This window comes from Lissotriton vulgaris, chromosome 1_2 (genome assembly GCF_964263255.1).
Source record: "Lissotriton vulgaris chromosome 1_2, aLisVul1.2, whole genome shotgun sequence".
In the NCBI taxonomy this organism is placed as follows: Eukaryota; Metazoa; Chordata; class Amphibia; order Caudata; family Salamandridae; genus Lissotriton; species Lissotriton vulgaris.
In genome coordinates, this window is record NC_141686.1 from 184,100,740 (window position 1) to 184,114,391 (window position 13,652).

Here is a 13,652-nt window from a genome sequence, read left to right on the forward strand (position 1 = left end):
AGCAGTCAGCACAAACGTTTGTTGACAAACTAATATCAATAATCTGAATTTAAATTTCAGCTCGAGCACCAGTAGACATCAAGTACAGTTTATAGGTATGACTGTGTATGTAGCACAAGGTGAACTCTTTACAAAGACTTTTAGGAAGCCTTCAGCAGAGAATACGATATGGTGTGGGCTAGAAGCTCTAGGCCTAACACAGAGGAGCGTTAGACATGTGTTGTGCACACAATGACCAATAACTGACACACGGCTCAAAAAGGAGATACACACCAATTTTATAAAAATGAGCTTTGCTCAAGGTTTATTTTAAAACCAAGATCTTCTTTATATAGACATTCTCTTCAGTTCCAAAGTTGAAAACTTAGGGGCCGATTAGGATTGCGGTCATTCCGCATCCTCCGGGCCGGTGGAAGCCACCGCCGGCCTGGAGGATGCGGAACCCCGCAGCAGTGCCTCCAGATTAGGATGGCTGGGGGGTCATCGGCGTAAGGGAAAACCGTCCGCAGCTTTTCCGCCGCGGTCGCCTTCTGATCGTTGCGGAAAAGCTCTAATATGGTGGTGGTGTCTAACAGACACCGCCAGCCATATTAGGATGGGGCAAGAAACATGCTTTTCCATGGCGGCTTTTCCTCTGTGGAAAAGCATGTGGTCTTTTCAGTTTTGGGGCCCGTTGCCGGCCCCCAGGGTGTCAAGAGGTGGCGGGTGCACATGGCATATACCTATGGTACCCCCCTGCATTTACATGAACAAAGCGGCAGGCACCGTATGGTGCCTGCCGCTTTGTGCATGTAAATGCAATACATGCATTTTAACCTTGCGGCGGGTGCTGCTTCAAGCCGCACCCGCCGCAAGTTTAAAGATATGGGATGTGACCTCCAGGGTGGCGGTTACAGCCTAATTTGCATGAAGGGACCACCGCTGCCCATGCGGACTGTCCCTCTACCTCGGGGGTGGCCGACGGACGCCATCCTAATGACCCCCTAAGTGCAAGTTTTAGTTTTTACAATGTTAACTAATGGAAGAAAACAATAACATTATTTTACTGGTAAGTAAATAACTTACAAATCCAGGCTTTGGGTTGCATGGGCAGCAGAGGGCAAGGTACAGGTAAGCACAAACTTTGCACCACCAGCAGCATAGGGATGACCAGGTGCAGGGGTCAAAGTTGAAGATTAGGCCCCATGTTACCCAGTGTAGTCTGGGGTGCTTGAAGACACACTACTTGCAGGTAAGTAACGTGTCTGCAGGGCTCAAGCTCCAGAGTTTTAGGTAAGCACAGGAGGAGCCACAAGGCAGCAGCAAACATACACCACCAGTGGCACATGGCGGCCAGGGTGCAGGATGCAAACTTGGTGTCAGACACCCTATGAATTTCAATGGAGAAACTCAATTTGGAAAACAGACTGCCAGCAATGAATTGTAGGCTGCACAAAGGAGACCAGTTACAGCAGAGGTAAATTGTGCTGCTGTAGGTCACGGGGTATCATGAGTTGAGGTCCTCAAGGCCCAGGGCTTTGGTCCAGGGGTGTCCGTTGACGTCAGGTTTCTCTTATCAGAACTGCTCACAGTCGGGGGAGACTTTGGATTCAAACTGCAGGCATCATCATAGTGTCAAGGAGAGGCCATCCAATGCTGGACTTGGACTCAGGATCATTGGGGAACATTTTTACGATCAGTGGGCCACCTGGACACAGGCCTGTGGCGTCGGGTGCAGAGTGGTCATGGATTCTGGATACAGAAGGTAACAGAGTCCTTTGGGTTTGTTTCTTGTGTTCAGAGCCTTTGTCCTCTGGAGTTCTCGTCTTTCTCACAGGCAGACCGTCCTCCCAGGGTTCGTAGAAGTTGCTCACTGCAGGACGTCTGTCATTTCTTCACAGGTTCTTTGAGGGCTGCAAACATCTGGGGCTAAGTCATCATCAGTTTTCTCAGTGTTGGCGTCTTCTTCGTCCTTCTTCATAGGTTGACAGGAACTAGCTTCAGGTTCTGGGGGCGCCACCTAAATAATCGTTCTGGGGGCATTTTAAGGAAATGTCAGATAGGGCCAATGGGCACCATGCCTCGAGTGTCTACCTGAAGTGTCTACACCCTCAATTATTGCACCTGTGGGAGGGAGCATAGTCCTAGCCCTGATTGGAGAAGTCCCCCCATATTCAAGATGGCGGGGACTGAAAGATGTGCTTCACTTCTCCTCCTGCACCTTAAGGGTGGAGTTGTCCAAGTTGGCCACACCTCGTATTCTTTCTAGTTTTTTACGCCTGTTTTCCCACCTAACGTGAGGGTTTGAACTGGGGGACGCCATCTGCTGCTAGCAGAAGAGGCTGGGGGCTGTATTACAAAGACAGCAGGCCTTTGTAGCTTCCCTTTTGAGCACTGTACCCATCCTGGGGGAGGACGTGTGACACCTCAGCCCAGGATGTGATTTGTTTCTGGTCCCAGAGAGCGGAGGATCTCACACCAGGGGCCCAAAACATGTCTGGTGGTGGCAGGCTGCCTAAAATCAGTCTGTGACCACACTAGGGATGGTACTCAGAGGCCTCTGAGTACATGCCTCAATACATCTCACACTGGCTTGGTTTGGTACCAAACGCTCCTGAGTTCAGAGAAGCCATCATGATGTGGGGTAGTGGGGTAACTCGAGTTGCCGAATTTCCCCCCATTTACTCTCTATGGATTCCCTGGCACTTACAACATCTAAGAACAGACTTAAATATTGTAGTGGCACATCTGCTCAAGTAGATATGCCCACACCTGTGATATAGTGCACCCAGCATTAGGTCTGCAAGGCCTGCTAGAGGGGGGCTTACCTTCACCTTAGGCAGTGCTAGTTGGCATGGCACTCAGGCAGTGTCCATGTGAAACGTGTTGTTTTGTCTACACCAGGCCATGAATGCTGCAGTGGACGCCTGCATTGCCTAGGTAAGGGCTCCCTAGGGGACCCTCTTCAGTTGCAAAGCCCTAGGCACCCAGGTAGAATTTACTAGGGACATACAGAGGGCTTGAAAGGCCAATTGGAGAACGGTTTTAGGGAAGAAGCACTGGCAAAGGAGAACTGGTTGTTCCTTTTCAAACCACCACCAAATGGTTCTCCTTCCCACAGCCTTTACATGTCTGCCAAGAGTGGGACATTTACATTTGTGTAGAAAAGAAAATCCACATCTAAAACACAACTTTTTATCACTTTGTGTCCTTCAGTCTTTTGTTTTGGCTTCTATTTCACACTCATGGCAGATTTGTTCTGGGCACCTTCGGCCTCCATGTCAGTAGATTGTCTATCAGTACGCTCTTTAGCTCTTTACACTCACTCCAGACTTAGGTGCTCATTAGGATGGCGGACGGACCTGCGTCCATCCGCCACCCCAGAGTAGGAGGGACCGTCCGCAGGGGCAGCGGCGGTCCCTCCGGGCAGATTAGGATGTGACCGCCACCCTGACGGTCACATCCTCAATATTTAACATTGCGGCGGGTGCTGCTTGAAGCTGCACCCGTCGCAAGGTTAAATATGCATGCATCGCATTTGCATGCACAAAGCGGCAGGCACTGCGCGGTGCCTGCTGCTTCGCGCACGCAAATGCAGGGGGTACCATAGGTACCCCCCATGTGCACCCCCACCCCCGTCACCCGGGGGACCCGCAACAGGCCCCCAAAGAAAAGTCTGTATGCCTTTTCGTGGTGGCATTGCCGCCGCGGAAAGGCATCACAAAATTCAAATCCTAATATGGCTGGCGGTGTCTGATAGACTCCGCCAGCCATGTTAGAGCTTTTCCGCTGCGGTCGGAAGGCGACCGCGGCGGAAAAGCAGCGGACGTAAAAATGACCCCCCAGCCATCCTAATCTGGCTGGTGGTCATTTGTGTGTCCGCCGCAGTGAATCCACATACTCCGGGCCGGCGGTGGCTTCCGCCAGGCCGGAGTATGAGGATTCACCGCAATCATAATGAGGGCCTAAGAGTTCTTCTCTGCATTCATCACCTGAATGAATCTGACAAGCATCCATCAATAACTATCAGATGCATAGCTGCTTCATCAGTAAATTCATTGAACATACAATGTCTGATGAGTGTGCTGCATCTCTTCACAAATTCATAAATGGCTTTTCCAACTTTCTGGAATTTCACTTGAAGATTCATCGTTGGTCATCAAAATATGGCATTGAATTAAACTTGAGATACAACACTCCTTTAATTTGAAATTATTTGACATCTTCATCAGTTTACAGTATTTTCTACATGACCTCTTTTACACCATCACCAGCCAGAGTTTTTAGATACTTGATAATCTTTTTAGCAATCTCTCTAAGTGCATCAATGAAATCATCAAATGTTTCTATCCAAGCAGTCCACCTATTGCCACCATTTTGCTTTTTGGCTTTCAGGAATACGGCAGAGTTGTAACCATTTATGAGAGTGGTTGATATTGAGGGTGACGATCTCTCCAGCTTGCTCTGCAGTTTATCTTGAATCAGTTATTGTGAGCCATCTCTAGAGCCTTTAGATGTGCTGGCCTTCAGATCATCTTTAACGTCTTTTGAAATGACATCCTTAGTCTTTACCTTCATTGGAAAACAGTGTTTCACATTTCTTAAGACTTTGGAGTCTTTGGTGAAGTCGGGCGCCTGTCAAACACAACCTGTGTGCTTGATTGGGGTTCTGGAGATGTGAGAAGGAGGTCGGAGTAGATGAAAATCGCACCTTATGCGAACCGCAACACCCAAGCTCCTTTGCTGTGTCTTCCCAGGAGCTCGGAAACAACGTAAGCAGTGCCCCGGAAGAGGAAAGGACCCAATCCGGATGTGATACAGCGGAGCGAATGAGGATCCGCTATATAGGAATGAGGGCGGAGATTGGGGGCGTCCTCGCTGAAGATGGAGAAAGGAATTTTGGGACGGAGATGGAGAAAGAAGACGCGGGACCCGTAAAAGGGGCAGTAGCCCTTGCCGACGGTACGGACCCGGTGCCAGAAGAAGCAGGACTTCAGGAGAGCCAGCCCAACACCGAACAGGACGTCGACGAAGACAGCTGGTGTGAGGACTGGTGGTGTCCGGTGGATGCTGGAGAGCGGCCGTGACTCTGGGAAGAGTTACTGTTGCATGTTTATCTAGGTTCCTGATCGATACTGTGACCTTATGCCCCTATTCGGCTATAAATCCATTTATTCCCTATATTGGCATAACCGTTCCAGTGCGATTTTCTGAAAAGTCATCTCTGGCCTCACACGAACAGAGCCACATTCCAGCATAGTTCTCTCTGCCACTTCCTTTGCGACCAATTAGTGCAATGACAGAGCAGTAGTCACTATCTGATATTCCTAGATAACACTCCGAGTTCTTCAACAAGATAAAAACTCAGCAAACCTGGAAATCCCCGCTTGCTGTGTTTTGATTAGTAATGGAACTCTAATGAGCAACTGATAACTATCACTTCCTAGTGACATCTTTAATTGACGTCTTATGTCCAGCAAACTTGCGTCAAACCCGGCACCTGTCAGGTATAAATATTACCAACGTTGCCTTAAACAATGCGAGCTACTGTTGCTGATGCCAGCTGCCTGCAAGACCCCGTGTTGGTAAATCTAGCACTCTGTCGCTGCAGCCTGCTGTCCCTGTGGTGGTGAAGCTGCTGATACCATTATCGCTGCTAAAGCGTGAACTATGGTGCAGTACGCTTAGGAGCTGAACAGCCGTCCTCTGCGAAGACATCCAGCAGATTCCAGCTGCCCGCGGACGCTGTCCCCCCTCCTTCCTCGACGCGCTGAAGAGACCCGCTGCCTTTCTCGTGCAGAGAAATCCAGCTCTGGCGTTTCCGGTCTACCCTCGCGGGTGACTGGGATATCGAGAGAGACCCCTGAAGGAGATACCAATCCTCCATCATTCTATTCAGAGGTATGGTGTTGACTAAACCCTTAGACGAGAATTCTTGAAACAAACCTTGGCAAAACCAACTTAACTTAAAGCTACTTACTTGCTCCACTTCCACGTGTTAGGCTTAGGTCAGGCACACTGGGGTAGGCTTAGTTAGAAGCACCAGTTGAGTATGTTAGCCTAATGTATATATGACTGTATATATGTTTTATTACTTTTAAACCATTGTATGGCTAAGAAACCATATCAATGCTTTTACAGTTCTATTTCGCAATACTTATCTTACTGTACGTACTTTTTATAATAACAATTCTTGCAATTGTGGCAATACATTTCTCTTGTACGAGAAGAAAGACTCTTCAATAAATGTTAACCCTTTATTGACAAACGCCCGTCTCTCTATTCTCTACATCTCGTGAAAGTAAACTGCACTAGACTGACTGAGTGAAATACATGTCTATTGTTTCACACGACCCTAGAGATTGACTCTTGATCTGAGGAGCAAAGTTGTCATGTTGCACGGTTGTTGGAAAGCTGAATCCCTTCTTGTCTGTGCCAAGGAAGCTGATCACTTCCTATGCAGAGAAGAAAGTTTCCAGTGACCTCTGAGCTAGTTGGTAACACAACCCAATTAATTTTAGCATAGTCAGTGGAGGCCTGGAGTATCCGCAGTTCCACGTCGATACTACTGTTTATGTTATTCCAATGCGCAGGGCCTAGTGGGAAACTAGGAACTACACTACATTACAATGTTATACCGTGCACTCAAAGTTTCGTGAATATTCTTGAATTTTCTACTTGTTTATGGAATGGCGCTCTAGTCGACGCACGTAGTCAAAGCGTGCCCTCTAGAAATGTGAAAGTGTTGAGGGTAGAAGACCCTATCCTCAAGGCTGAGCGCCAATTTAACAACAAAAACAAGTTTCTTGTCACAGTTCGTATGTTTTATTCAATTCATCAAAAAATGTTCAAGTTAGTCGATTCTGTGAGACTAAATGATTATCCTAGCTGACATAATTCAATTCTTATGTAGCCAAGTCTTTGAACAGTTATCCACTTTTTCCTTACACCCAATGCATTTCGGGTCCGGAGAAACGTGACCCTTCGTCAGGGGTCTGAAAATGAGGATCAAAACAGGACCAAATTAATCACTCTCAAATGTCAAAAAAAGTGTGCAATAACATTGCCATGACTGCTGGTAGCCCAACTTCAAAAACGGAAGAATAGACAAGGTAAACGTGCCGCCTCAGCGAGAGAGTCAACACCACCAAAGTGAAAGACATTGCATGTAACTAAAACGGCAAAGCGATGCCACACCAACGCTAGTAGTGAACAATTCAAATTGCGGATATCTGTCTACATACCATTCTTTAACAACAATAAGAACAACAAACAGAACTTACGAGTAGTAGGACGCGTTCGCGCCTCAATGGGTTCGGTGTGATTACCGCAACGTTACAACAGATACTGTCATAGGTGGAAGGTAAATCATGTGATCGCGACCGCAACCAATCACGGTGCGGGCAACAGATCACATGATTAGAGTGCGACGGCTTCATAACAAAACGGCGCCTGGCGCTGTGAATCCACGATAATGATCATAAAACATTGGGCACAGTAAATAAACATTGAAATGTAGAGATATTTCAACATGCTACACAAATGAAAGAATTCGACAATGTTAAAACAATTTAAATACAATCATTGAATGAAAGAAACAAAGCTTGATGGGGTACAGATATTTTCAAAAGTCAATGCCAAGGATCAATGTGTTATAAAAAACACGAATGTTCAATCCGGTCGGTCAGCCCCATAGGGTGGGTAGAGTTTAGTTTTTTTATCCAGTGAAATTCAGCTCTTAGTCTCTGTTTCACAGGATCCATGTCGGGGCGTTGTTGGATTGTCTCGATCACCATGAATTTGAGTTGGGAAATTTGATGGCCCTTTTCTTTCCAATGGCTTGCCACAGTAGACTTTATATTACCTAGTCTGATGTTGCTCTAATGCTCCGTGATGTGGACTTTGATTTTGCGTTCAGTTTGACCAATGTATATTTTGCCACATGGGCATTTGATCACATAGATACAATTGGCAGTGTCGCATGTACTGAAATGATGCAATTCTATGGGAAAACCTTTAGTGGGATGCATGAACGTTTTACCACTCATCACGTTGTTAAAATGGATGCAATTGAAACATTTGGACATCCCTTTCCATATGTTTTTCTCCTTGGCTGGAGTGTTGAGTAGTTCTTTGATGTTTTTAGATCTTTGAAAAGCAAACGTGATTCGGTCATTGTATAAGTTGTTGAGATCCGGTTCAGTTTGTATTAGATGCCAATGCTTATTTATGATCCTTTTGATTTTGTTTGAGTCGGAAGAATATTTTAGTACACAAACTGTTTTTTGTTCAGATTGTCTAACCTTGGGTACCAATAAATCAGTTATCTTCATTTTATCCACTTTCGTTAAAGAGTTTTGTAGAATGTCTATAGGATAACCTCTCCGTGTGTACTTTTCAGTTTGTTGTTTGATTGAAATATCTACATCATCTTTAATTGATGTTATTCTCTTGAGTTTGATATATTGAGAAGTTGGCAAGTGTTTCTTCAAGGCTTCTGGATGGAAACTTTGGAATAAAAGACACGCATTTCTGTCTGTTGGTTTGTGGAAAACTTTCGTTCTGATTTCATTGTTGCTTATTTTGATTTGTACATCCAGAAATGCTATGGTTTCATTTGAGATGGTATGAGTGAACCTTATCCTTTCATTATGTGAATTGAGCTTCTCAATGTTAGTTTCCAGTCGTTCTTTCGATCCTCGCCAAATCAAAAAAATATCGTCAATGAACCGCTTAAACATGATCAAACCTTCTGTCCATGTTTGATTGTTCAGGATATGATCTCTCTCGAACTTTTGCATAAAAATATTTGCATAGCAATCTTGAGGAGTATCAAAGAATCTTGATATTGGAATTAATGCAATTCGCATTATACCACAGTTATTTCGAGTGGAAGGGTCAATTCTTCAACCAATCCAATGGCACCTCGATGGGCTTTGGGGGGGCCCCCTCATATGCAAATATTTTTATGCAAAAGTTCGAGAGAGATCATATCTTTAAATCATACAGCTGCGTGCAAAGTAAAATCATTGTAAGCGCTCCGGTTGATATCCTAGAACTTAGCAACACTCGTCTTGGTGAATACTGTCCAGGCTCCTTCCTTAAGCACCTTAAAAGCCTTTATAAAAATCCTGAACTTCCTTACCACTTTGTGACTCACAACTGACTCTATGCACGGAAGGTGTGGTGAAGGGTAAACGTTTCTCTAGTTTAAAATGTATCCTTCTCACAATACCCTCATTTATTCCCCCCTTCTCTTATGAGCCACCGGGGAGGACCACCACGTCCTGAAGACAAGGCGAAGACCACAGGTGCCCTTTCATCACCTGATACCTCCTCGGATACATCGGAAGCCGAAGAAAAGTTTGAGGACTCTTTTCAATCTCCCATCAAATCATCACTTTTTGTTAATAAACCTACTTCCTTTAAACCACCAGTACTGCCTACACGCCTGTTTATCAAACCCGCCCTCTTACAGGAGCCTTGCGCTGAAGTTGTACTGGCTCATTGCCACAGGTTCCGGTGAGTAAATAACTATTTTATTCTTCAACATCTCTTTGCGTGCACTTTGTCCTTCCCACCTTCAAAGGATAACGTTATCGTGATTTTTAACAGCTGCTCTTTCATAACCTGGTTGCTCCTTTAGAATTAACACTCTGGCTTAAATATGACTGTAAATTGTGCTGCACTTTGATATATGGTCTGACCAGCAGGTTCTCAGTCACTGAAATGTGGATTTCTTTGCAATGTTGCAAGATTTCTTTTTTTTCTTCTTTTTTTCAACTTCTTTACAGCGACTTGAGTTGTGCTTTGACCCCACATGTTTTAAGCGTCAATTCCGTACTTTAACTGCAACACAGATGGCACACACAAGTAGTTTGCTTGGACCATGGCAAAATCCATGGGGGAACACTGTGAATCTCCGGGTTACTTATCACTTAACTCGTTACCAGTTGTAGCGTCCTCCCCAGCCTGGGGACCCGCCAATGATTACACCAGACACAGAGCTTAGGTATGCACATCTTAATTCATCTGCTTGTAACAGTAAACACACCATTCTAAATCAGCATTCAATGCATTCCGCTCTAACACTTACAACACTGTTCTGCAGAGTCCCTCAGAATCCAAAAGGGTTGCATAATTTCTAACTCTCAAGACATTACACCCAGCTGAGGCACAGGAAGAAATATCTTTATTTCTCCTCGTTACTTCCTCTTTCTATGTGTGCTGAGTTCCGCAGCACACATCGATAGCGGAATAAGACTCTCAGGATTGCTTTCATGCACAAAATTGCCCTTTCCTGCACAAAAGTAATCCTGCTGGAACGCAAGCCCCCTTGCACCAAGGTGCAAGAGTGCCTGCATTGGCCTCAAATATAATGCATTCCTACCCTTTTCCTGTCACGCTGTGCATCGTACCAAGCTGACGTGGTGCAATGCATTGCATGACTATTTCATAAATAAGCCCCATAGTTTGTAAATGGGGGGGGGGGTTTGCCTTCGAGGAGCCCTAATAAAGTTTATGGGAAAACCAGAAGAGAACTTTTAACAGTCACTGGTAGACGTAAATAGCAGTTTTTTAAAGTATAAACCGCACGGAAACCAAAAAATGATTGGAAACAGTCACAAGTTGAGAAAAAGAACACTTTTTACAGTTTCAAACAACACATAACAAAGTCTGTGTTCTTACCACCTTCCTTTATCCTTGCTGACTAGGCTGTTTAGGGCTTAGAGAAGCTGGGGCTTCAAAATGGAGGTTGCTGTCCTGAGGGTCCATCCAAAAACTTAAGGGCCTGTGCAGGTACGAGGGCACCAGGTAGGAAGGCAGTGGTCAGGCCTTCTCAGATGCTGATTTTGGGCCAATCAGTAAAGCACAAACGGCTGTGCCAGGACAAGAACATGCTCCTAAATTCAGACTGGCTGAATGCACACTTTTTAGTTTCTGTTTAAATCTGCAGGTGAGGCCCAAATTTATAAACCACTAAAATACGAGTGCTAAATGCACTTCCCAGATACAATTTAAACTAAAAAACAAAATAAACAGTCTTTTCAAAATCAATATGCTTAGGGGTGTATTTTGTATTTTTGGCTTGTAAAGGGGGTGTAGGACGCTTGGCTGAGTTCAGGAAAAAACCAGGAGAGAAATTAAACTGTCAGGAGTAGAGATAAAGAGCGATTTTTACACTTTCAAAGAACAATGCACAAAGTTTGTGTTCTTACCACCTTCCTTTCTCCTTACTTACTAGTTTGGTTACAGCTGAGAGAAGCTCGGGAAACAAAATAAAGGTATCTGTCCTGGGGTCCCCTCCACAAACCGAAGGGCCTGTGAAGGTTGGTGGGGAGTAAATATACTTTACAAATACAATTAAAACCACTAAACAGATTCAAAAGTCTCTTAATAAACACTTTGCTTAGGTTGAGGGTGTTTTTTGCCTTTTTCGTTTGTCGAGGGGGGTCAGCTTCTGAGGAGCCTTGCCACAGTTTAGTGGGAAATCGGAAGAGACATATAAACAGTCACTGGTAGAAGAAAACAGTATTTTTCTTAAAAGTACAATTTGCACAAAAACCATTCTATAAATTGAAACAGTCACATGTGGAAAAAAAGAGCATTTTTTACAGTTACTCCACAGCACAAAGCACCTTCTCTTTTCTTGCTGACTACAAAATGAAGGGGCTGTCCCAGGGTTTCCTCCAAAACTTAAGCACATGTGTAGGTGGGAGAGTAGGGGTGAGGCCTTCCCAGATGCTGCCTCTGGGCCAATCACTAAAGCGCGTACTGGTGTGCGATGGGGGGAGGGGGGCTAGGAGGTGCTCCTGAAGTCAGAATCACCTGCGAAGCAGACAGGCTGCATTACACATGTTGTAGCTTCTGTTCACTCCTGCAGGTGAATCTAAAACCACTTACATACTGCTTATCCTGCACTTTAAAAGCCAAAAACGAGTGCTAAATACACGCTCCAAACATAATTTAAACCACAGACTACATTAAACAGTCTCTTAAAAAAACTGGAATGTGTTGCCTTCTAGAAGCCTTAGCACAGTGTAGAGGAACAACAGTCACAGGTAGATAATACGGCAGTTTTGAAATTACAAATTACACAGAAACTAATGGACAAATGTAAACAGTCATGGGTAGAGAAAAAAGATCCCTTTTTACAGTTCAAAGCAACACTGCATAAAGTATGCGTTCTTACCACTTCCCTTTCTCCATCTTGACTGGGCTGTTTAGGGCTGAAAGAAGCTGGTGCTAGAAAATGCAAGTACATGCCCTGGGGTTCCCTCCACAAAAAATAAGTATAGCAAGGTAATACCCTACATGGCATTATGTCAAGTACTTGCAAATGGAGAGATGTGATTAGCCCTGTTCAACTTCTACAATATAATATGACCCATTATTACTGAAGATGGCATTGCAAGTCATTCAACATAATTCAACGCTTGATCTGAGAGCCTTTAAAAAGGTTAATTAATTCATGTTGTGTTCTGTATTGTGCAGGCACCCATGGACAACTTTTGTAAATAAAGGCCTTCATTTTTATTAACGCACACATGAAACTTTTACCTCTGCTGCTGGCCAAGACACTATGTCATTGAATCGCTTGTAACAAGCATTCTTATACTGCACCCATCCGTGATCACATGAGCCTTGAGCACAGAGGCACCTTGCGTTGGTAAGTATTTCTTTTGGTGGTTCGTATGGTTTGACAAAAAAGGTACCTAAAAATATTCAAAATACAAAGTAGAGAGAGAAAGTATTAATTTAAAGAAGTACACTGTTAATCATTTAATATTTTACTCCAAGAATATCAAAACATAAATTACCCACCAAAGCCTTTTCCTTACATACAAATTACTGTTGCTGTCTCCTGAGGTTTCTTCCTAGCATTTAAAAAATGGTCTATTTGGTCAACAACAATTATTTGTACCCATATAGATAACTACTTCTCTCTACAGAATAGCAAACCTTGAGATGATACATTCATAGTGGTGATAGAAGAAGGGTATTGTTGACATAATGAATAGACAAAGACATAGATTGGAATGTTATATAATGTCATGTCAAGTTATGTCATGTCATGCTATGTTATCTTATGATGGTATGTTACGTTATGCTATTCTATGGTATGTTATGTTATGTTGTGTTATGTTGTTTTATGGTATGCTATGTTGCTGTATGTTATGTTACATGGTAGAGTTATAAGGCAGAAATGGTTGAAAGAGAAAGATGTATGAAAGAAAGGTGAAAGATACATTAATGTAAAGTTAAAAGGCTATATGAATGGGTAAAAAGATGAATAGCCCAATTATTTACCAGTAATTGTCACCCCAGTTCATAGTCTTCCTTGTCCAAGACTTAACATAATGAGCTGGTTCGGTCTCCAACTTGAAGTTTTTCCACGTAACAGGACCAAAGATCCTTGCAGATGAAGATTTCTTCTGTATCTGTCCCACTGCAATAATAGTCATTTCCACTTTGTGTGCCTTTACAACTACATTGTTGGAGGTGCAGAGGGACGTGGGGTCATCCCCTAGCTTTTTATCTTCACCCTCCTGTTTTCTGAACCCATTGTTGGCTTTTAGGACTCTGCATACTTTACCACTGCTAACCAGCTTACACACTATTGGAACATTTAACGTACTTGTAAGTCCCTCGTAAAGTGGTATTTAACAAAG

At 44.1% G+C, this 13,652-nt stretch overlaps 1 protein-coding gene across 1 annotated transcript in view; it reads right to left on the reverse strand.

Moving 5' to 3' along the window:
• Nucleotides 1-13,445, reverse strand: part of LOC147734858 (snaclec bitiscetin subunit alpha-like) — an 82,019-nt gene extending 68,574 nt beyond the window's left edge. Inside the window, exons 1-2 of the mRNA XM_086952511.1 lie at nt 13,291-13,445; nt 12,541-12,700 (exon numbers count right to left, since the gene is read on the reverse strand). Coding sequence (XP_086808637.1) covers nt 12,541-12,700; nt 13,291-13,445 — 315 coding nt within the window. The remainder of the gene's footprint in view (nt 1-12,540; nt 12,701-13,290) is intronic.
• Between the last annotated feature and the right edge of the window lie 207 nt (nt 13,446-13,652).